Source organism: Entelurus aequoreus, linkage group LG05 (assembly GCF_033978785.1).
Source record: "Entelurus aequoreus isolate RoL-2023_Sb linkage group LG05, RoL_Eaeq_v1.1, whole genome shotgun sequence".
NCBI classification, from domain to species: domain Eukaryota; kingdom Metazoa; phylum Chordata; class Actinopteri; order Syngnathiformes; family Syngnathidae; genus Entelurus; species Entelurus aequoreus.
Genome location: NC_084735.1, coordinates 72,084,958 through 72,106,570, shown reverse-complemented (window position 1 = coordinate 72,106,570; position 21,613 = coordinate 72,084,958). Strand labels below are relative to the sequence as shown.

The window sequence follows — 21,613 nt, the reverse complement described above, 5'->3', positions numbered from 1 at the left end:
CACCAAAGAAAGCCTGATTGCCGCATCAGCATCCATACCTGAGTTCCTTCTTTCGTCAGCGTCTCTCCATTGGTCAACAGCAGCTGTCCATCCTCCAGCTGCGTGCTGTCGCCGGCGGCGTGCTGCAGCGCATGCTGGTAGCTGAGGGTCATCTGCTCAGAGGTGGTCACGTCCACCAGACTGGTGGGGTCGTCCTCGGCGGTCGAGCAGAGAGCGCCGTCTATCATGTCGTCGAAGCTGAGGAGGGGCTGAGCTTGACCGCTGGTGGTGACGGTGTTAGGCGGGATGTCGTCTTCGCCCATCAGATCCACCAGATTGGACGAGTGGGAGGCTTTGGAGGGCTCGCTAGCGGGGGCAGCGGCGTTGCTGTTCCACACGTCGACCAGGTTATCTGTGCCGGAGTCCCACATAGAGAACCCAGAGGAGTCGCGGGTCTGAGGGGCAACGCTCTGCACGGGTTTGGAGGGTGTCGACTCTTGAACTGGAGCCTTCTGCTCCTGCTTTGGCTCTGAGGAAGCACAAACAACAGTAACATTATATATACATAACTACATAAATACATATATTGATATATACATATATATATGTATATACATGTGTATATAAATATACATTATGTATATATACACTACCGTTCAAAAGTTTGGGGTCACCCAAAAATTATGTGGAATAGCCTTCATTTCTAAGAACAATAATAGACTGTCGAGTTTCAGATGAAAGTTCTCTTTTTCTGGCCATTTTGAGCGTTTAATTGACCCCACAAATGTGATGCTCCAGAAACTCAATCTGCTCAAAGGAAGGTCAGTTTAGTAGCTTTTGTAACGAGCTAAACTGTTTTCAGATGTGTGAACATGATTGCACAAGGGTTTTCTAATCATCAATTAGCCTTCTGAGCCAATGAGCAAACACATTGTACCATTAGAACACTGGAGTGATAGTTGCTGGAAATGGGCCTCTATACACCTATGTAGATATTGCACCAAAAACCAGACATTTGCAGTTAGAATAGTCATTTACCACATTAGCAATGTATAGAGCAGGGGTGGGCAATTAATTTTTACCGGGGGCCGCATGAGCTACCCGAGCACTGCTGGAGGGCCACATCGACAATATTTCAATTAAATTTTGCTCAATATTATTTTTGATATATACCGTAAGATAAATAATAAAAATAATAATAATAATAGTAATACTTCAACATAGTGTGTGTAACAGCATTCCATGACTAATATAAATAAATTAACATTAATAATAAATGACAGTAAAATAAGCACACGTATGACTGAGGAGTCATAGTGTAACTTTGTGTGGTGTTTGAGTTGTCCGACTTTTTGTGTGGCCTTAAACGCACCAGTGGTTTAGTGCTATGCGTGTTGGTGACAGATGACAAGTTGGTTTTGGCCTGGTTTGTACGGCAGAAAATGACGAGTTTTTCGAGATAGAATTGTTTTACTCATGTTTTTGGTGTGGTTATGTCCGAATATAAACAGTTTTGTTCAATAAAGTGATCGATATAATTCCTGTCCTCGAAGCATCTCGATAGACGTTACAATAATTGAACGGTGTTCAATTGAACGGTGTTGACGAACACCGTTAGGGCCGCTTGTTGTCACTGTCACTCAAAGTTGCATTGCAAAATTCCATAGAATAAATATGTTTATTTTGTTTAGAATTCAGATGGGATTTGATTTGGTGCGCGGCATATATTTGCTGCGCGCAGCAGACGCTTGAGCAGTGCGCAATTGCGCAGGCACGCACCTTAGGTGAGGGGACGTTGCTTTGCAGTTCATGTCTTGTTGGAAACACGGCATTCCTCATCAACTTTTCTCTTTTTGGCGTCTCGGGTGTAAACCGTGCATCACTTGTCGCTGCATGTGCACCTTCACTCGCAGGTTACACACGGACACACGCCCATAAATAATACTTTTCAAAATAAAAGCAGCACAGTTGTATTGCGCGCAGGACATAGATGTTTTTTCAACTTTATTTTGTAATTGCAGTTGTTCACATTCACTCACAATCACGCATACGTCCACACGGAAGTAATACAAATAACGATTTTCAAAACAAAAGCAGCACCGTTGTATTGCACACTCGACATAGATACTTTTTAAAATTTATTTTGTAATTTATAATTGGCCTCACGCGGGCCGGACAGGGACGCACAAAGGGCCGGATGCGGCCCGCGGGCCGCAGAATGCCCAGGTCTGGTATAGAGTGTATTTCTTTAAAGTTAAGACTAGTTGAAAGTTATCTTCATTGAAAAGTACAGTGCTTTTCCTTCAAAAATAAGGACATTTCAATGTGACCCCAAACTTTTGAACGGTAGTGTATATATACACACACACACACACACACACACACACACACATATATATGTGTACATATATGTGCGCGTGTGTGTACATATACAGTATATATACATATGTATATATATAATACACTGAACAAAAATATAAACGCAACACTTGTTTTAGCTCCCATTTTTCATGAGTTTTAACTCAAAGATCTAAAACTGTTACTATATACACAAAATACCTCCATCCATCCATCCATTTTCTACCACTTGTCCCTTTTGGGGTGGCGGGGGGTGCTGGAGCCTATCTCAGCTGCATTCGGGCGGAAGGCGGGGTAAACCCTGGACAAGTTGCCACCTCATCGCAGGGCCAACACAGATAGACAGACAACATTCACACCCTAGGGCCAATTTAGTGTTGCCAATCAACCTATCCCCAGGTGCATGTCTTTGGAGGTGGGAGGAAGCCGGAGTACCCGGAGGGAACCCACGCAGTCACGGGGAGATAATCCATCAAGATAATCCATCCCACTATATCAAGATGCTGATTAAACAGCATGATTATTGCACAGATGTGCCTTAGCCTGCCCACAATAAAAGGCCACTCTGAAATGTGCAGTTTTACCACACAGCACAATGCAACATATGTCGCGAGTTTTGAGGGAGCATGCAAGTTGGCATGTTGACTGCAGGATTGTTCACCAGAGCTGTTGCCTGTGAATTAAATGTTCATTTCTTTACCATAAGCCATCTCCAAAAGCATTTCAGAGAATTTGGGAGTACATCTAACCAGCCCACACCAGCCCAGGACCTCCGCATCCAACAGGTGCACCTCCATGATCGTCTCAGACCAGCCACCCAGACAGCTGCTGCAACAATTGGTTTGCATAACCCAATAATTTCTGCACAAACTATGAGAAACCGTCTCAGGGAAGCACATCTGCATGCTTGTAGTCTTCATCGGGGTCTCGACCTGACTGCAGTTTGTTGTCGTAACTGACTCGAGTGGGCAAATGCTCACATTCGATGGCGTCTGGCATGTTGGAGAGGTGTTCTCTTCAGTTTTCACTGTTCAAAACAAATGGCAGACAGCGTGTGTGGCGTCATGTGGGAGAGCGGTTTGATGATTTAAACAATGTGAATTGAGTGGCCCAAGATGTGGGTGTGGTTATGGTATGGGCAGGTGTACATTATGGACAATGAACGCAAGTGCATTTTATTGATGGCATTTTGAATGCACAGAGATATCGTGACAAGATCCTGAGGCCCGTTGTTGTGTCATTCACCCGAGACCATCGCCTCATGTTGCAGCATGACAACGCATGGCCACATGGACAACTCCTGGAAGCTGAAAACATCCCAGTTCTTCCATAGCCAGCATACTGACCGGACATGTCACCCATTGAGCATGTTTGGGATGCTGTGGATCGGCGTAAACGACAACGTGTTCCAATTCCTGCCAATATCCAACAACTTGGCACAGCCGTTGAAGAGGGGTGCACCAACACTCCACAGGCCACAATCAACAACCTGAAGGAGATGTGTTGCACTGCGTGAAGCAAATGGTGGTCACACCATATACTGACTGCTTTTCTGACACCCCCAGACTCCCAATAAAGCAAAACTGCACATTTCAGAGTGGCCTTTTATTGTGGGCAGCCTAAAGCACACCTGTGCAATAATCATGACGTTTAATCAGCATCTTGATATGCCACACCTGTGAGGTGGGATGGATTATTTTGGCAAATAAGTTCTCACTAACACATATTTAGACAGATTTGTGAACAATATAATAGGTCTTTAAGGCCTACTGAAATGAATTGTTTTTATTTAAACGGGAATAGCAGATCCATTCTATGTGTCATACTTGATCATTTCGCGATATTGCCATATTTTTGCTGAAAGGATTTAGTAGAGAAAATCGACGATAAAGTTCGCAACTTTTGCTCGCTGATAAAAAAAGCCTTGCCTGTACCGGAAGTAGCGTGACGTCACAGGAGCTAGTATTCCTCACAATTCCCCGTTGTTTACAATGGAGCGAGAGATTCGGAGCGACAAAGCGATGATTACCCCATTAATTTGAGCGAGGATGAAAGATTCGTAGATGAGGAACGTTACAGTGAAGGACTCGAGAGGCAGTGATGGACGTATCTTTTTTCGCTCTGACCGTAACTTAGGTACAAGCTGGCTCATTGGATTCCACACTCTCTCCTTTTTCTATTGTGGATCACGGATTTGTATTTTAAACCACCTCGGATACTATATCTTCTTGAAAATGAGAGTCGAGCACGCGAAATGGACATTTAAAGTGACTTTTATCTCCACGACAATACATCGGTGACACACTTAGCTACTGAGCTAACGTGATAGCATCGTTCTCAAATGAAGATAGAAACAAAATAAATAAACCCCTGACTGGAAGGATAGACAGAAGACCAACAATACTATTAAACCATGTACATGTAACCACACGGTTAAAAATTCTCAGCCTGGTAAGGCTTAACAATGCTGTTGCTAACGACGCTAAGGCTAATTTAGCAACTTAGCAACCGGACCTCACAGAACTATGATAAAACATTAGCGCTCCACCTACGCCAGCTAGCCCTCATCTTCCCATCAACAGCCGTGCTCACCTGCATTCCAGCGATCGACGGCGCAACGAAGGACTTCATCCGTGGGTTTGGCGGCAAGCATCGGCTAGGCGTAGTAAGTAGTCCTTGTTGTGTTGCTGTAAGTATTGTACTTAGCTGCTAATACACCGATCGATCCCACCTACAACGTTCTTCTTTGCAGCCTCCATTGTTCATTAAACAAATTGCAAAAGATTCACCAACACAGATGTCCAGAATACTGTGGAATTTTGTCGAAGAAAACAAGAGGTTTCTGTATCGGGTTCGATGGGGTCCAACCACTTCTGTGGATTTTGTGACGTCACGCGCATAAATCATATCCAAAGGAGTTTTTCAACCGGAAGTGTGGCGGGAATTTTAAAATTGCACTTTATAAGTTAACCCGGCCGTATTGGCATGTGTTTCAATGTTAAGATTTCATCATTGATATATAAACTATCAGACTGCGTGGTCGGTAGTAGTGGGTTTCAGTAGGCCTTTAGTGTACATAGTAAATGTTTGAGTTATTTGAGGTCAACTCATGAAAAATGGGAGCAAAAACAAAAGTGTTGAATTTAAATTTTTGTTCAGTATATGTATACACTACCGTTCAAAAGTTTGGGGTCACATTGAAATGTCCTTATTTTTGAAGGAAAAGCACTGTACTTTTCAATGAAGATAACTTTAAACTAGTCTTAACTTTAAAGAACTACACTCTATACATTGCTAATGTGGTAAATGACTATTCTAGCTGCAAATGTATGGTTTTTGGTGCAATATCTACATAGGTGTATAGAGGCCCTTTCCAGAAACTATCACTCCAGTGTTCTAATGGTACAATGTGTTTGCTCATTGGCTCAGAAGGCTAATTGATGATTAGAAAACCCTTGTGCAATCATGTTCACACATCTGAAAACAGTTTAGCTCGTTACAGAAGCTACTAAACTGACCTTCCTTTGAGCAGATTGAGTTTCTGGAGCATCACATTTGTGGGGTCAATTAAACGCTCAAAATGGCCATAAAAAGAGAACTTTCATCTGAAACTCGACAGTCTATTCTTGTTCTTAGAAATGAAGGCTATTCCACAAAATTGTTTGGGTGACCCCAAACTTTTGAACGGTAGTGTATATTTATAAATATATATGTATATAAATATAAAGATTTAGCATTTAAAAAATATGAACTTCTGGTACTGGTACTTCTAGTACAAACATTTGTAAAATAAGATAAAAAGCAGGTAAAAATAGGTTTAAAAAGTAGGTAAACATAGATAGAATAAGGTAAAAGCAGATAAAAGAAGGTTAGAAAAGGTAAAAGATAAAAGACGGTAAAAGATAAAAGAAGGATAAAAAACAGGTAAAAGAGGGTAAAAAAGTAAGTAAGCATAGGTATAAGAAGGTAAAAGTAGGTAAGCATAGGTCATATAAGGTAAAAAAGAGGTAAAAGAAGGTAAACATGTAGGTAAAATAGGTAAAAGAAGGTAAAAAAGAGGTAAAAGAAAGTAAAAAAGAGGTAAGAGAAGGTAAACATGTTGGTAAATAGGTAAATGAAGGTAAAAAGTGGGTAAAAAAGAAAAGAAAATAGTAGGTAAAGTATTACTACTACTATTACTACTACTCCTACTAATGATTATAATCATATAACAGTATGAATGATATGACTAACAGTAATATCAATAACAACAAATGTTATCACTATTCATATTTCAAAATGTATGTGACGTGTGGCTTTAAAAATATAGTTTCAAGACGGTTTGCTGTTATTCAGATTATTAAATTATCATTGAATCTGAACACCCCCCCCGCCCCCCCCAAAAAAAACAAAAAAAAAAAACATTACCCCAGTCAAATGTCTGGTCCTGCTCCTGATACGAGTCCTCTTTGATGGGCGTGGTGACGATTTTCGGGATGGGTGACACGGCAGCCACGGTGCGCTCTGTGCTCGTTTGGTCGTCCTCTAGGGAGTAGAATAGTGGATCATAAACAAAATGGTCCAGGATGGTGTCCAATAGAAGTCTTAATGGGAACGTCCCTCATTAGTATGGTGAATCACAGTGGCATCATGCACTGTCAGTTAGCGCCGGGAAAAATAAATCAGAGAGGCCTTGAGTGTGATTTGTCAGATTACACGAGACAATAAAGTGCAGAATAAAAGGAGAACACCGACAGTAGACAAGATGAGATAATAAATCACTTCCAGCTCGGCCATTCGAAAGAGATCGTAGAATGTAAGCAACATCAACAGTCCTGGAAATGGTTAGATTCACAGTGTAGTGTCACCTTCTTTTATTATTATTTTTTAGATCATATAAAGAAAAGGACCATGACTACAGAAAATGTGCATCACGGAAAGGTTTTGATACAAAAATTTAGCGGATTACTTTTCTGCCTTTTCCCCTTACTATTAGGAATGTGCCAATCAATTGGGCACTGATCAGTATCGGTCGATTTTCATGAAAAAGTACACGTAATTTTCTGAAAAATGCCTTTTATTGCTGATCACAAACGCGGATCCCTCCTGGCTGACTGATTTTATTACCTATTCTGTGTTATGTGTTTTATGTTGCACGATTGCACCAAGAAAAAGAACCCGTTCTCAAACAATGGCAATAAAAACTATTCTAATTCTGATTCTGACACTATATTTATTTTTAGTCTTCCGGCAACAACTATTTATGCTGCTCCAAAGACAGTGTGGAGCTGCACCCCTAAGCTACTAATAGTCCCCTCTATTTGTAGTATCTTAAGTATCATTGTCAAGTAACATTATCACTGTAGGACAAGGCTAACCATGAGAGCAAGCCAGGAACTATGCTAATAGCTAAGCTAACTTTAATCATCACCAATAAATGAGGACTTAGTAAACATTAAAATGTAACCAGCTATTAATATGAAATTAATATGACACGTATGAGGAGGGCGGATCAATCCATAAATTGGTGGTGTCGATAACAAGGGTAGGATCAGTATTTGATCAATACTAGAGTGATTAGGTCTATATTTTTACTTAAAAACATATTTTTGTTATTGTTTCTGTCAATGTTCACCAACTCAGGGAATAATTCTCCGAGCACAGAAGGACTTTGAGAGCAAAAACCAAAGGACTTAATTAAATAAGTAGTAGATTGTAGTTGTTGCTTTCGTTTAGTTTTTGTGTACTATTGACAATTGTATGTAATGAACAAAAATAAGGAACTAGATTAAATGTTGGGTTGATATTGTTAAACTGTCCAAAAGTGTTCAAACTGGAAAAAATCACAAGTAATACATGTGATCGGTATTGGTATGGGTTGATCTCACTCATGGATGATCAGTATCGGAATCGGCAGCATAAAACCCTGATCGGAACATCCATACTTAACAGCGTTGACAGGAAGTGAAGGCATGTCAACATCCGGGAACGCCGAGGTGATATTCAGTATATTCACAAAAGTCAGCACACCACTCATATTTCAGCAGCCATTTTGTTATATATCGTCAAGGACCTACAGAAAGTAAACTTGGATATACTTTAGAGTAGTCAGTGTATAGATTTACTACCAAGATAACACAGGTGAGTAGTGAGCACGGGTATCTAACAGTGAACATGTTCAAATTGTGTCCTCAGTGTGAACATTGATTGTGTGCACAATAGTTCCTTGGTACTGCCTTAATCCTCTTGGTCAAGAAATTGGCCAGTAATGTACAGGTTGTCCTTTTCCACTTCTCCATTTAGACATCACTTGTGGACACCTTCCTTCCTTAAACTGGTCTTAAAGGTGCTTTGTTATTGTGCAATACTAAGATATTCAGAGACTACTGTATAGCGTCACTATTAGCTAGTTGGCAACTAGTGTGCTAATCACTAGCCCCGCTGCCCCACTAATCACTACTAACAACTTGAACGCTAATCGCTAGCTGTCTTAAATTCTAACATGGATATATCAATACAGGGGTCTTCAAAGTTTTCCAAACCAAGGACCCCCACCCTACATATATATCCTGTATACAATTGTGTTTTAAATGACTAATTTCAATATATATAATTACTAAAGGTACCTTGTTGGTGTGCTATATTAAGATATTCAAAGAATACTGTAAAGGGCCCCTGATAGCGAGCTGGCAGCTTGCACGTTATTTGGGAGCTAGCAACTAGAGCGCTAATCGCTAGCTATGTTAACATGAATATAATGATACAACATAATAGAGTTGCCATGCTACTGTCATTTCTAAACTACACTACAGTTTGTTGGATCCATTTATATTTGTGGAACAGAATATAAAAGATATAAATATAGAAATAAAATAATATATATGTATATATATATATATACACACACGCACACACACACACACACAAGTATATATCTACATATATACATACATATATACTGTACATACATATGTGTATATATATATATATATATATATATATATAATTAATATAATACACATATTTAAAAAACATATATACATATATACATAAATAATAACAAATCTAAAAAATATGTTAAAAAGTCTATCGACCTCCCTGTTGAAGATCTCTGCTCTAAAGTATATCCAATGGTTGCTGCGATTGCAAGGGAGGAGGTGTACTCACTTTTGTAACATACTGCATGCTGGGGTTCAGATATGTTCTGTACCTACCGGCTTGCCGTGTCCGTACATGTGGCGGTGTGCGGAGCGGCGACACACCCCTGGTCGGGGGAGTGGAGCTGGGGCTGCAGGGACTGTGCTGCTGCCTCAAGAAGGGGCTGTCCAAGCGGCCTGGCGGGGCGGGTCAGGTCAGGGCAACACACAGCCGCACACACAGCCCAACACACAGGAAGACGACAAGCAACGCAACCAAGATAGAAAGACGTGTAGACGAGACATGACGTAAAGAAAAGGAAACAAAAAAGTGAAGAGAGGAAATGTTAACAAATAAATGATAGAAGGAGAAAAGAAGACGAGGTTAGTGCGCTTGCACACGATGACGGTGCAGACAGCATGCAAAGAATGAAACGCAGCTTGGGTTTTCTTGCCATTAAGTAGCAAAATAAACGGCCAAACCAAGTTGGCTTTAGCAAAATTAGCAGTATTCATAGACACAAAGCAAGCATACAACCGCATCGCAATAAATGAGAATATCATGCAAAAGTTATTTGACTTCAGGAGTTCAATTTGGACAAAGCATCCAATTAAAGGTGCAGGTAGTTTTTGCATTTTTCTAATAAGACACTTAAGGCCTGATTTACTAAGATCTAAACACCACGCAGTAAACAATAAAATAACGTGTACTATTAGCGGGCATATTGCATGCTTGTGCAATTGAAAAGTGGTGCAGACTGCCTTATTTAAATAAGGATTTTGCATGTACTATACTGGGCATCACCACAGAGACACTCTTTTACTGCACATTCATGTTATCATGCTCCTCCTCCCTGTGGCGTTTTGGTACGTTTTCAAACAAGCAGGAGACATCTACCACTTTTTATGGGCATTTTAGCAGCAGTCGTGCAGTGCATCTACAAACGTACATTGACACCACTTTTTTATTTATCTTTACTGCTGAAGGTGCGTGGAAGAGAGGCTGCACTTACTACGCTTAAAACTCAAAAATGCATATTTCAAGAAGTTTTTTTCATATAAGAAATATTTTGATAATATACTGTATATTGTATGTGAAAGAAAAGAACGTCATTTAAAAAATACTAAAGGACAACAAAACATATTTATTATATTCAGCCCATTAAGCCCTCTAGCAGCCATAAGATTATAAAATTATGTAGCTGAATTGACGATGTGTCAAATATTTTTTATTTCTACTGTCCAAAATGTTGACACACACACACACATAGGACCGAGGATTCTCGCCTGTCCATCGTCTGTCTTTGCAGCGTGAGCACTGATCCTGCAGCCGTGTGAGGAACTGTCAGTTTGCACGTCCTTCTTACAGGTGCTAAATAAAACGCCAAATAGTGCTCACAAAGCGGTGATGAGTGTTGATAAATCACATTGCACGTGCTAAATAATTATATTTCTGTCTTCTCCTCCCAGTATTGTGGGCGTTGTGATGATCAGCATATATTTTGCATATTAATGAAGACACAGACGCAAAATGGATTTCACGCTTTATTCTGCTCGATCCACTTTACACAAGTTTAGTAGATACGGTTTGCGTTTGCTATCAGGTTTGCACGTGTTGTAGTACACGCAAACCTTTAGTAAATCAGGCCCTAAATTTGTTGTTTTGTTTTTTTGCTTTAAACTACAATCAGAATTTTGAGGTCATTTTGAATTGAACTGCGAAAGTAAATGAACTTTTCAAAGATATTCTAACTTGTTAAGATGCTGTTAGGCGCAGCGTAGACTGTTGTCATAGTAACGTGACAGCTGGGAAATTTCTCTGGGAGTTTTATTTAGGACGGGTTTGAAAATTAGAGTTAAATGAAAATGTACTTAAGCTTTTATAAATGTTGTAAGATTGCATGTCCTTAACACAAACACTATTGAACAGAGTCAAGTCTTTGGTAAGAGACCGTTCATTCTTGGTTCTTGTTTTTTTTTTTTTAAAGTATACATTCTTTTACCTTTTGTAAACATCGCAAGATTACATTTTTCAACATATTTCTATTGTGCTTTTTTGGGAACTTAGTTACTTGGTTAACTTTCCATACAGCAGTTGCAGAGTCTCGACAGTGTGACGTGTTGTGCTGTAAAGCGCTGTTTTAGCTTTAGTTGTTGTAAACACAGTTTGCCTGAAGAATAATATATAAAGACCATCCATTTTTTGTTTTTTTAATCACCTTTGTGTACATTCTTCAACCGTTTCTATGTTAGTTAAAAGCACTCACCGCTGCGGTGGATGGTGACAGGTGAGGTGTCGACGCTGATGGTCATGGCTCGTTCCTTCTGTTTGAAAAACTCCCGCGGGTTCCCCGACCGCAGAGCGATGATGGCCTTCGCCTCCTGAACATGCGCGGTGAACGACAGGGTGTTTTTTTTATTACACAGGATTCAAAGCACATGTCTTGAGAATGCCACCACTAATACTACATACTTCTACTTCAGACTCCTTCTTGTCCAGGCTGAGGTCATCGATGCTCGGCTCTGCTGGCTGCAAAAAAAACAAAAATATAAAATACAAAAATATGATTTAAAAGGTAAGAATGCGACAAATGTAATAATCTTACTAAGGTGATCTGACTCTGCAGTCTCTCTTTGGCCTCTTCTTCCTCCTGCATCTTCTTCCTAATCATACAGAATCACACATTTTTGACAGTATAATGCTCAGTACACAGATTTACCGTACCCGCTGTAGATTGAAATGATATAGAATTGCACTGCATTATACTGCAGCACATGAGGCTAAATATTAGTTGTATATGTTTGCTCACCTGTGCTCTTCAATCTGCCTCTCTCGCTCACGGTACCTCCTCTCTCGGTTCTCCTGCTCCTTCCTCTCAAGCTCCATTCGCTCCTCCTCGAAACGCTGCCGCTCCTCGGCCAGCTTCTTCTTCTCGTCTTCCTTCCTTAGCTCCTCCTCACGCTGGACAGTGACACACATGCTGTCATTGTTTATATTATAGGCAAACTTTTTCCTCAAATATGTAGTTTAAGAGCATTTTTTAAAAATATTTTACGCCCATTTATTGTGTCTTGTTTATTTTTTCAATACGATACATGGGATGCACGTGATGTCACCCCCACTTCGGCTTGGCGATCACTCCAGCAGCACTGAGAGCGGACTGTGCCAAACTACATCAGTGCTTCTCAATTATTCTCAAACATTTTGCACATCCCCCTCTCCGTCGCGACTATAAATAGTATCATTTGTCTACAAATTGTTACAAGTACACCTCTGCATAACATTGTATCATTATTAACAATAAGGTAAAAAAAGGAAATATAGCTCATCTTACAACAAAGAATGAGGTTTAAAATGCATCAATTTGGCTGAAATTAAAAAAAAGACCTACTTATTTAAACGATAAACGTTTTTTGACCGTCTTGAACCATTTCATACTTAAAAATACAATTAAGTAAACCCAATAGATAATAATACATTCAAATTGATCAGTAACATTAAGTCAGGAGCACAATATATAAAACACCTAATTACAAACCAAAAATAAATATCAAAATGAGGAAGTCAGGATTAATTGTTACAATGAGCAGGTTTTGTACTGCAAAGATTTTCGAAGTGGAGTTTGAAGTATGATATCGGTAAAGCATGTTCCCCGGGGCCACACGCAGCCACCGTATGGTTTCGCACAGCTTTCCCCCAGAGGGGCCCGCCCCACGATTTGAGCACTGCTCTAGGTAATGTTGCAATTTTCCATGCCAACAAAGCAACTGAGTCAAAAATGTGCTAGCTTGATGCTAATATACATTGGCTTTGCTATTGACATGCTACTGATTAGCATTAAAGATTGGCGATTTCAACACCTCCAAATTTGTCATTGAAAACTACAACTCCAAGTTACAATCAAACACCTGGTGCACAATAAGTACAATACTTACAGTATTTTTAGGGTGCAACAAAATACCAGATTTAGCAAAGACTGAACTGACTAGGCAACACACCATAAACTATACACTAACGTCTTGCACTTCCAACTGTAATTGCAACGTCATGTTATACTTGAAAATGAGAAGACATAACAACTGAACAGCTGTTGTCATAATCAACTCATTTTGAAATTTTGCAATAAAAAGTTGTGTTTTATCATCATAAACATTTTATGTTTATTAACACACACAAAAGTACCGAAAATTGGTACCGTTGAGTACCAGTATCCATTCCCAGGTACCAAGTATAGGTACAGTATTGGTTCAAATGTGAACAATACTCAGTTAGGAGATATCGAACACTTTTCTTTCCTCTTTGACCTATTTTTTTACCTTTTCATTTGAACTTTGGACATTAACTGCTCCCCTCACCTCCCATGGGGTGAACAAGGGGATGGGTCAAATGCAGAGAACAAATTTCACCACACCTAGTGTGTGTGTGACAAACATTCTTACTTTAACTTTAACTTATTTAACATATTGGGGTTGAAATAAACTCTAGTTATCAATGTAGTGTTTTTGTTTATTTATCATATATATACATTTTTACATCATTTATAAAATATTAATAATACGTTATTCATCAATTACTAATTCTAAAAGGTACTTGAACTCTATGTTTGTTGGTTGTGTATTTTATGCACACACCCAGACTCCCATAGCCAAAAAACGAGTGTTACAGTAAACCCTTGCTGTTAATTGGCCGTGGTAAATTATTTTTTGTAAACTAAGAAATATTAAAAACCTGTTTACGTCTTCCTAAATATGTATTTAAACATGAAGAAAGCCTTTTAAAGATTAGATAACACCCACATAGCCACCTTTGCAATCCATAAACTTAGAAAGTGTGATGTGGCGAGGGACGACTGTATTACAATACTCACCCTATAGCCTCCAGCGTGTTACATAAGTAATATTAAAGACCCAAATGGGGCCACAAACTAAATATTGTTTAAAAATGTTTGTTTTGCATGTCAACCAACCTTGGCCTGCTCCCAGAATTCCTCTCGATTGATTTTCTTCATCTCCACCTCCGCATTAGTCTTCTCGTACACCGTTCCCTTCAAAGTGTAGGAAAAAAAAACGTTGAGTAAGGGTTACATTAGCGTCAAGCATGTCCTACCCCTCTGTTCAAATACCACATCTCCGTGTTCCTCGTCTCTGGTTTTCAGGCGGCTCAAAACCGGACTAGCCACGACCGCCGTGCCGTTGGTAAGACGCTGTCCGATGGCTGATGGATCGATGTCGTCCAGACTGCTGGCGTTGATGATGACCGCCACACCCTGAAAGGACACAAAGTGTGTGTGTATCCCTTACATTATTTACTTCACTGGCAGGATGATGGTGTTGAAGTAATGTCTGAGAGGAGAACACCACTCAAGCTACCCCTTTGGTATGTTCCGATACCAATATTTTGGTGCGGGTACCAGTACCAAAATGTATTTCGATACTTTTCAAAATAAAGGGGACCACAAACAAAATGTGTTTCTTATTGCTACCAAAGAATAATTTTGGCGTTAAATAAAATATTGAACATATAAGACCAGGGTTCCCCAACCTTTTTTCCACCAAGTACCAGTTTGTGTGCCTTATTTTCACGGAGCGGCTTTCCACGTGTGGCAGATAAAAACAGTAAAAAAAAATTAGCATAAAAAAATGTGCCTTTGGCTACAATCTGGCATATGAATATTTTATATGTCCATTAATGTGCATTGTCCCATGTACTATAACAAAGGAGTTTTAATATACATCTATTAACAAGCTTATTGGTGTGTTTAGTGGGACAGGCGAAAGTTAAGTCGGCGAAAATGCAGTAGTTTCTAAATTAATTAGTGTTTCTGTGCGGGGTAGGCTCGGCTAGCCAGTATCCACAACAACAAATCAGCACTTCATTATTCACCAATGACGGTTACAGCAGCAAGGTTGCATTCAGGAAAACTCAGAATTTCGAGCATCAAACATTACAACTCAAGTAAGTTGTTTTTCACATGTTTTCTACGTTCTGTATTGCTGCAATAAATATGACAGTGTTGTAGAATGTATTTCTAATTTTTTAAAGTATTATTTAGATATCACTTCATTTATTTGAATGTAACAAAATTCCATAAAAATAAAAAGGCATTGTTATTTTACAAAAATGTGTATGTTTTCCATTGTTTTGGGTACAGTTTAAGCACCAGCACCGTTTTTATAATATAGATTTGGTACTAGTATCACTTATAATATGAACCAAGGTAAACATGCAGCGGCAGATGTATTTGTGGAGGTTACAATTTATTCGTGATCACTGACGTACATGATCCATCCCATCCATTTTTTACCGCTTGTCCCTTTCGGGGTCGCGGGGGGTGCTGGAGCCTATCTCAGCTGCATTTGGGCGGAAGGCGAGGTACACCCTGGTGTTATTGCTATATCATCATTACAAATATAATAACAAAACAACATAAAAAATATTTTTGGAACTTCATTGATTTTAAGGATTAAAATCTTTCTATCTTTATTAGTTTTATTGTTCTGCGTCCTCTTGTGGCTGACAAACATATGAGTGAAATTTCCCCGGTGCTTTAGTCTCTTCTTTTTATCGACTACGCACATCCAAAAATAGACTCTCGCCCAGGTGCGACACACACACACACACACACACACACACACTCACACACACATTAAAAATGGGCATGGTGAGAGGAGGCCTCTCAGCATTGAGAGATTACTTAAAAGAGTGATGGTATTAGTCATGTACTGCGACACACCACGCACACGCATGCACACACACACGCACACGCGTGCACACACACACACACACACACACACACACACACACACACACACACACACACACACACACACACACACACACACACACACACACACTCACTTCTTTGATCATCCTACAAGCTTTAATGTACTGAAGCTTGATTGTCGGCCACTGCTGCTCTAAAACAAATATTGAAATGTTCCAGTACATTCTGTATTGTATGTCCAGTAAATATACTTTATGCCAGTAGAATAAATGGGCAGCTATAATAAAATGTGTTATTGTATACCATATTATATACCAATGCTGACGCAGATAACGAACCTACACAATTATGATAGCTACAAAACTAGCATAACACTATGGATTGTTGTCAAATGCTTTGTGAGCCATGCTAACATACAGTTATACGTATGTAATACAATATTCTTAAAGTTGTATAATCATTAGACAAACCGTCAATGACTTATAGCCAATTAATGGCCATGTTTTTATAAATAAATGATAAATGGGTTATACTTGTATAGCGCTTTTCTACCTTCAAGGTACTCAAAGCGCTTTGACAGTATTTCCACATTTACCCATTCACACACACATTCACACACTGATGGCAGGAGCTGCCATGCAAGGCGCTAACCAGCAGCCATCAGAGGCAAAGGGTGAAGTGTCTTGCCCAAGGACACAACGGACGTGACTAGGAAGGTAGAAGGTGGGAATTGAACCCCAGTAACCAGCAACACTCCGATTGCTGGCACAGCCACTCTACCAACTTCGCCACGCCATCCCTTTTTGAATCAATCTTGCTCATGTGCTTGTGTGCCACATTTTGTGGTGATTCAGCTTAAAACTTTAAAGCATCCATCCATCCCTTTTCTACCGCTTGTCCCTCTGGGTCGCGGGGGTGCTGCAGCCTATCCCAGCCGCCTTCAGGCGGAAGGTGGGGTACACCCTGGACAAGTAGCCACCTCATCGCAGGGCCAACACAGATAGACAACATTCAAACACTAGGGACAATTTAGTGTTGCCAATCAACCTATCCCCAGGTGCATGTCTTTGGAGGAACCCACGTAGTCACGGGGAGAATAGCAAACTCCACACAGAAGGACCCTGAGGACCCCTGTTCCACCATGCTGCCCACTTTAAAGCAGTGCTTCTGAATTATTTTCTTCTAGGAAGAAGAAAATATATGGCAGCCGCAACTACAAATAGTATCATTTGTCTACAACATTTTTTATAAGTACACCTTTGCATAACATTGAACCGGTATTAATATTAAAAGAAGACAAACATTTAGATCAACTTACAACAAACAAGAACTTTATTAACATTGTAGCAGAAAATATTTAAAGCGTATCAATTCGCCTGAAATTAAAAAATATATAAACATACCCTTATTTAAACTATAAAAAATGGTTTGCCTGACTAGAACCATTTGATAACATTAACCTACAAAATACGATTTTGGAATTAATTGCGATTCTTATTTGTAATGATTTCAATTTCGATAATAAATTAATTTGTATTTTTTAATTAAAAATCGATAAAAAAAATAAAAATTCACATTTTTATTTATTTATTTAATTTGTTCTGTCCAGCCACTCAGCCAAATCATATTGTTGATGTAGATGCCTGTATCTACTGTACAGATTTATACTTCTCTTGCCTAATTTGTATTTGTCTTTATCAAATGTTTGGGTATATTTTTTTTTAAACATTCCTTTAGGTAATATAAAAAATGTTATTAGAGCCGTTCATCTATTTTAATGAGGAATGTAGTTAATTCTAGAACTGGGACACAATGTTATTAAAAAGTATTGATTTTGAATTGAGAATCGTTTTGAATCGAGAGTCGATTCTGAATCGAATCGTTACCTCCCAAGAATCGAATCGAATCAAATCGTGTGGTGCTCAAAGATTCAGAGCCCTTATGTCTGATTTTTTTAATCAAAATGAGGAAGTCAGGATTCATGGATAAAATGGGCACGATTTGTAGTGCACAGCATTTCGAAACGGGATTTGAAGCACGATAGTGCATGATACTGATGAAGCATGTTCCCTCGGGTCACACGCGACCAAATAATGCCACCCCAGAGGCACTATTTGAAAAGGACTGCCTTAAAGTTACAGTGGATTGTTTTGTAAAGCCCTTTGAAGAGTGAAACATTTCAAGCCGATCCAATTTATAGCTTAAATAACAGCGCCACCTTGTGGTGTATTTGTCAAAAAAAATAGTAGTGCAAAGTAGGAGTGCATGTTGTGGCAAATATTCACTCTTTTGTTTGCAGCGGTTCAGGAGTAGAGTCAGGCTAAAGGTTAGCATTTAATAAAAGGGACTTACCAGGTGTTTCTCATTAAAATACTGTATTATAAAATCACTTAGATTGTTTCTTTGGTACAAAAGTGACAATTTACCTGGAAAAAGTCTGCAATTGTGGCAACATGGCTGGCACAGGCGCACTTCCTTGCATCCGGCACGTCCTCGCCCACCTGAGGAAGTGAAGGGTCATAAAACAAAATAAGCACAGGCTCGCTAGCACGGCGAAAAATAGGCAGCGCTCCACTAACTGTACATTTCATCCAAAGCCATAAAAATGAAAGAGCGTATTATCTCTTCACCTGTTATGTCCCCGTTTTTTAAACAATGACACTCAGTGATCACGGCTCATTCAAATAAAGGGGAAAAAAAAGTTAGATTGGGACTGAAGCCACTTTCTACATGACTTAATACATTTCTGAAATACAGTATAAGAAGAATGCTTCATGTACAGTGGATTGTGTCGGGAGGATCCAGCGGCCTGCCGAGCAAGGTCGCCGCAAAGCACCCCTAGCCACTTTAGAGGGAAATAGACAAGGGCACCACAGGAGACCACAGCACGGTTGTCGCTATTCCAAAAATGTTTAACTGTATTGTATGAATTAAACTGTCAAAAATAGGCATTTTGATAGCTGCGTCTATTTTTCTGGATTTGTTGTTAATAGCAGGGGTTACATACGTTCATGTACCCCCTGGGGATCAAATGTATATGAGCTTGATGTATGGATCTTGTATGTACTGTATATCTTACCCAGTTGATGAGGATGTATCGTGGCAAGGCAGCGTTGGGCTCCTTCACGCTACAGAAGCCATACATCACCCTGCCATTGTCAAAGGACAGCGTGATCTCTGCGAGGCCACCCCCTGCAGCACAAAGAGTGAATAATATCCATCAACATTTTTGTATTTTTTCACAGAAAATTTCATTTAAAAAGTTGTTGCAGAGAGAATAATTACTGGAAATACTGGAGTTTAACTATTGAACAAATAAATAAACAAAATTAAATTAAAAACAATTTCAACAGAATTGTATCGCACTGAATAAAATAAAGTAAAAATAATATACATTTGAAAATTAAAAATTAAAAGAAAAATGTGAATGGAATGGCATCTCCATACATATAAAAAGGAATAATTGCAACACGCTCAATAGAGTAGAATAAAACAAAAGTAAAATACAAACAAATATGTGACATTTATTTACAAGCTGCAAGAAAAAATTAATAAATAGGAAGATCAAATTTCAATAAATTAATACAAATGTGAACAGAAGTATATCACATTGAATAAAATAAAGTGAAAATAAAATATGTTTCAAAGGTAAACAAATTAAATGTGAATAGAATTCTAGCTTAAATGATAAAATGAAAATACATAAAAAAATAGAATTGCATTGAACAGAATAGAATAAAACAAAAATAAAATACATACAAATACATGACATTTATCTGACAGCTGCAGGAAAAGCAAATATCAAATTCAAATTTAAATAAATAAACATAAAATGTTGAAAAAAATTGTATCGCTTCAAATAAAATCCTCAGTGCTCTGCCATGTTTTGTTATTGTCAATAGTGCTGTTTGTGTGTGTGTGTGTGTGTGTGTGTGTGTGTGTGTGTGTGTGTGTGTGTGTGTGTGTGTTTGTGCGTGCGTGTGTGTGTGTGTGTGTGCGTGCATGAGTGTTTTTTTTTTTTTTTACTTGCTGTGCATGAAAACTGCTATCTGATTAAAGTTTGGTTGAAAAAAAAATTTAATACATAGAAAAAAAAAAAATCAAATAAAGGACCATTCAAATATAATTGCAAAGCATTGAAAAAACAAACATTATATTCATACAAATATGTGAAATGTATCTGTTAGTGCAAGACAAAGAAATACATAAATAAAAAGGTCAACTTACAATAAATAAATCAAAAGAAATTAGAATTTAATTGTATTGCATTGAATAAAATTAAGTAAAATTAAACACATTTGAAAATTGAAAAAAGAAAGATAAATGTGACTAGATTGCATCTAAATTAAAAACAATTAAATAAAATGCATGAAATAAATAAAACAGACAACAAATGCACACAGAATTGCAACACATTGAATAGAATAGATCATGCCAAAAATTAAATACATACTAATAAGTGACATTTATCAGTTTGCTGCATGAGAAATAAGTATAACTCAAACATACCTCCTGATGATGCCAGCGTTAAATTGTTGCTGTCATCGTCGTATGCGTACAAAGCCCTGTTCACAAGACAGGAGGGGGGATACATTACCATCATTCATCATACTCTCTTTGATATAAACACCAAAGTATATGCAATTGCGGAACATGCTTTCATAGATTTTAACGTAAACGTATTGAAAGATCACACATTCTCTTCGGGTGAGAGGAAATGAAAGTGACAAGAGGTTAAAATATACAGATTAAATGTGAATTTGTTAACCTACTACTACTACTAATAAAAGTCTCAATCAATCAAAAAAAAACCTCTGTCATACAGTACAGTGCCATCGGGGGATTGAACTATGACCTTAGCAAGCAACAAAAAATCTGATAATTTCTATAAAATATTAATAATAGAATAAGTATTGTTTGCTTCTTAATCCTGCTGTCCAGGGATGTTGCATTGTGTGTGCCTGGGCGTGTTCGTGGCTATAGTGGCAATTACTAGTCAGTCCACACGACCTTACACTATTGCAGCCTGAAGCGTTGCTCTGACCTTGTGCTGACCTCCCCACTCATTCTGTCTCTTTCTGCTTAGTCACATGCCTTCCAAAAAACATTCCTCTTCCTCTCGGTTTATGTCATCGTTTAAGATCACGGAAATAGCCACAGCCCTTTGCCCTGTAATTGTTTAACCTCACAAATAATACTGACAGCGTAATATCAGCGATAAAGTGCACAAGCAGGGGCAATTTATTTTTGTTCTTACTATTATTTTGTGGTACACCTTCCTTGTCTACATTCTTTTCATCTTTTCAAAGATGCAGTCTTATAATGTAGTTTAACAGATTATTTTTGGGTTGTACCATTTAGTACATACACAAATAAATACAATAATTTAAAAAATACACCAAAAGTAATGAATTGTTTAGTTTAAACATTTTATCT

The 21,613-nt window shown here is 38.6% G+C and overlaps 1 protein-coding gene across 5 annotated transcripts in view; it reads right to left on the bottom strand.

Annotated features, from left to right (window-relative positions):
* dbn1 (drebrin 1) overlaps positions 1–21,613 on the bottom strand; it is an 83,684-nt gene that overhangs the window by 3,165 nt on the left and 58,906 nt on the right. For 2 of the 5 annotated variants that reach the window (XM_062048850.1, XM_062048851.1), the window contains exons 2-13: positions 20,687–20,742; positions 19,257–19,369; positions 18,604–18,678; positions 14,576–14,719; positions 14,420–14,497; positions 12,263–12,414; positions 12,059–12,116; positions 11,926–11,982; positions 11,720–11,840; positions 9,531–9,650; positions 6,745–6,861; positions 39–508 (exon numbers count right to left, since the gene is read on the bottom strand). In XM_062048850.1, the coding sequence (XP_061904834.1) occupies positions 39–508; positions 6,745–6,861; positions 9,531–9,650; positions 11,720–11,840; positions 11,926–11,982; positions 12,059–12,116; positions 12,263–12,414; positions 14,420–14,497; positions 14,576–14,719; positions 18,604–18,678; positions 19,257–19,369; positions 20,687–20,742 (1,561 nt within the window). The remainder of the gene's footprint in view (positions 1–38; positions 509–6,744; positions 6,862–9,530; positions 9,651–11,719; positions 11,841–11,925; positions 11,983–12,058; positions 12,117–12,262; positions 12,415–14,419; positions 14,498–14,575; positions 14,720–18,603; positions 18,679–19,256; positions 19,370–20,686; positions 20,743–21,613) is intronic. The other 3 variants (XM_062048852.1, XM_062048853.1, XM_062048854.1) reach the window with 3 other exon arrangements.